Here is a 2,232-nt window from a genome sequence, read left to right as displayed (position 1 = left end):
GTCTTCAGAAAAGTTTACGTGGTATTTTCTTTTCATCTCGTCTCTGTATAGTTTATATTAAAGCAGTATTTCAGCACAGCGCTGCTTTGTTTACAGCGGTAACCAAGGAAACACTGTATCTGGTGTTCCAGAAGCGTCTCATTCAGAGCTTCTACTGTTTGTTTCGTTCAGGCATGTAGTACAATTCACAAAGCTAGTCAGAACATTCTGTTTTTGCTTCAAATTGGGTTATTATTATATCAAATTATGTATATGAAATTATAAAACTAAATGATATGAAATGAATTAAATGATATGTATATGAATAATATAACTAAAATTAACTGTAATTACAGATTTAGGTTAAATAAAGATGTCAGTCTTTATTTTTCTTCTTTTTAGGAAACAAATCAAAGAAAAAAATAAACAAATTCTACTGTTCCTAATATTCTGTATGTTGCTCAAAAACAAAATATATTGTGTTCAGCGGAAAAAGTTTATTTTTTTTTTACCCAGTCATTTAAAAAATAACACATTTTAGAGCTATAACGACAATACTGTGATACCGTGATATTTTTGCTTAAGGTTATGATACCGTCAAAATATCATACCGGCCCATGCCTATAGGGAACCAAAAAATCCATTTTATTTTCCCCTAAATTATGTGTTTTCTGTGCACCAATCCTTCACACAGGGACACACAGAACTTGCAGACTTATTAGCGACATGCACTGACCGGCTGTTTTATTTCTGCTGTATGACAGGCTGTCAGATTAATCCATACAGAGTGAAAAAAAGCCCAGAACTTATCATCGTTAACAACATAAATTTCATCATCTTAAAATTATATCGTTTACTGCTCAGCCCTAATGGCAACACTCTGGAAGTCTGTGGAATCAATACAGTTCTCACATCCATCATAAGGACGTGCTTTGACACCAAGTACTACAGTTACATGAACTGACATTTCCACTCAGACCCGAGATACACCTCACATTAGCCATCCCTCTCTGTGAGCATGTCGTAGTGCCAAATCTGACCGCATGCCGCGTGGGCTGAAGCCAGGACACACCACACTGGATGCCTTATAAGTCCAAAAACCTCTTTCTGCCTCTCATCATCCAGCCCATACTCCCCCACTCTTTCTTCTTTCCTCTTCCAGAAGACGTCTAAAGCACTAAATCTATTAGCTAGCACATTCTTGTGTTTTTGAGTCTTCACTCAATAACGAAATAAAAGAAAAGTAAACTACCAGACTGTTTCAGATAAGAAAACGAGAGAGTAGAAGAGTGAAGGAAGGAAGAAAGGAGCTTATTTTTCTTAACTCACCTTAGTGAAGAATACTGAGAGATGAGTCTCGCTGCCAAGGATCCAAATAGGGAACTTTGGAGATTTGAGAAATGCGCCAACCTTTAAATGCAGAAAAAAAGAAACAGCAGTTGAGTGCCAATCTCCATACCGATGCCATGACGGCCTGGCCAGCCACATTGCAGAACCATCACGAACAGGTTGATTCACTGCGATAAGCTGATTGGTAATACTTACAGGAACTGCCAACTATTCAATCATTCATCTTATGAAAATGATAGGATGCCAATTTACACATTAAACACTAGAATGCTCACTATAACTGATTATGAACAGTTGATTTTATTATATGAGCACTGAAACATGTTCTACATCAGGGTTGGTGAACATCAACTCCTGGCTATATATGGCCCCAGAGTTTTGCAAGGCCATTTAAAAATGTAACTTCCAAAAAAAAGCCTTATAAAAATAGCCATGATTTTATTTATTATAACAAAAAAAGAAAATTTTAAATTACTGTCAAAATATAAAATAATATTGCTAATTTTTTACAATTTTATTACGTTTATTTTTCCAATGTGTAATCACAAGAATGTACACAATTAGTTAATTTCCTTCCACAATTTAAAATGACTACCGCCAAGAAAATAAAGGTGAATGCATTTTCAGCCAATGCATTAAATGCAAGTTATTTTTATACTTTGACTGTGAACATTCCGCGACAGTCTGCACAATGCAATTTCGTCATCAGAAGTGTCTGCTGTTTTCGGGGACTGTCTGCAGACACAAAAATTGGGCTGTGCATGAATGGTCTGTGTACAAAAGCGTAGGTGTGAGATTAATGTTAAGATGGTACTGCACATGTGTCGAACTTGTCCATCCGAGCTCATTCATTACATATACATATACATATACATATATATGTATAGGCCTATATATATATAT

General features: G+C 35.6%; 1 protein-coding gene across 1 annotated transcript in view; it reads right to left on the bottom strand.

Annotated features, from left to right (window-relative positions):
• Nucleotides 1-2,232, bottom strand: part of LOC107738860 (protein FAM188A-like) — a 58,809-nt gene that overhangs the window by 43,206 nt on the left and 13,371 nt on the right. The window contains exon 10 of the mRNA XM_016550743.1: nucleotides 1,309-1,389. Coding sequence (XP_016406229.1) covers nucleotides 1,309-1,389 — 81 coding nt within the window. The remainder of the gene's footprint in view (nucleotides 1-1,308; nucleotides 1,390-2,232) is intronic.

This window comes from Sinocyclocheilus rhinocerous, unplaced genomic scaffold (assembly GCF_001515625.1).
Source record: "Sinocyclocheilus rhinocerous isolate Xijiao unplaced genomic scaffold, SAMN03320098_v1.1 scaffold2059, whole genome shotgun sequence".
Taxonomy (NCBI): domain Eukaryota; kingdom Metazoa; phylum Chordata; class Actinopteri; order Cypriniformes; family Cyprinidae; genus Sinocyclocheilus; species Sinocyclocheilus rhinocerous.
Note: the sequence above shows the minus strand (reverse complement) of the source record. Positions and strands in the feature narration are given on the sequence as shown.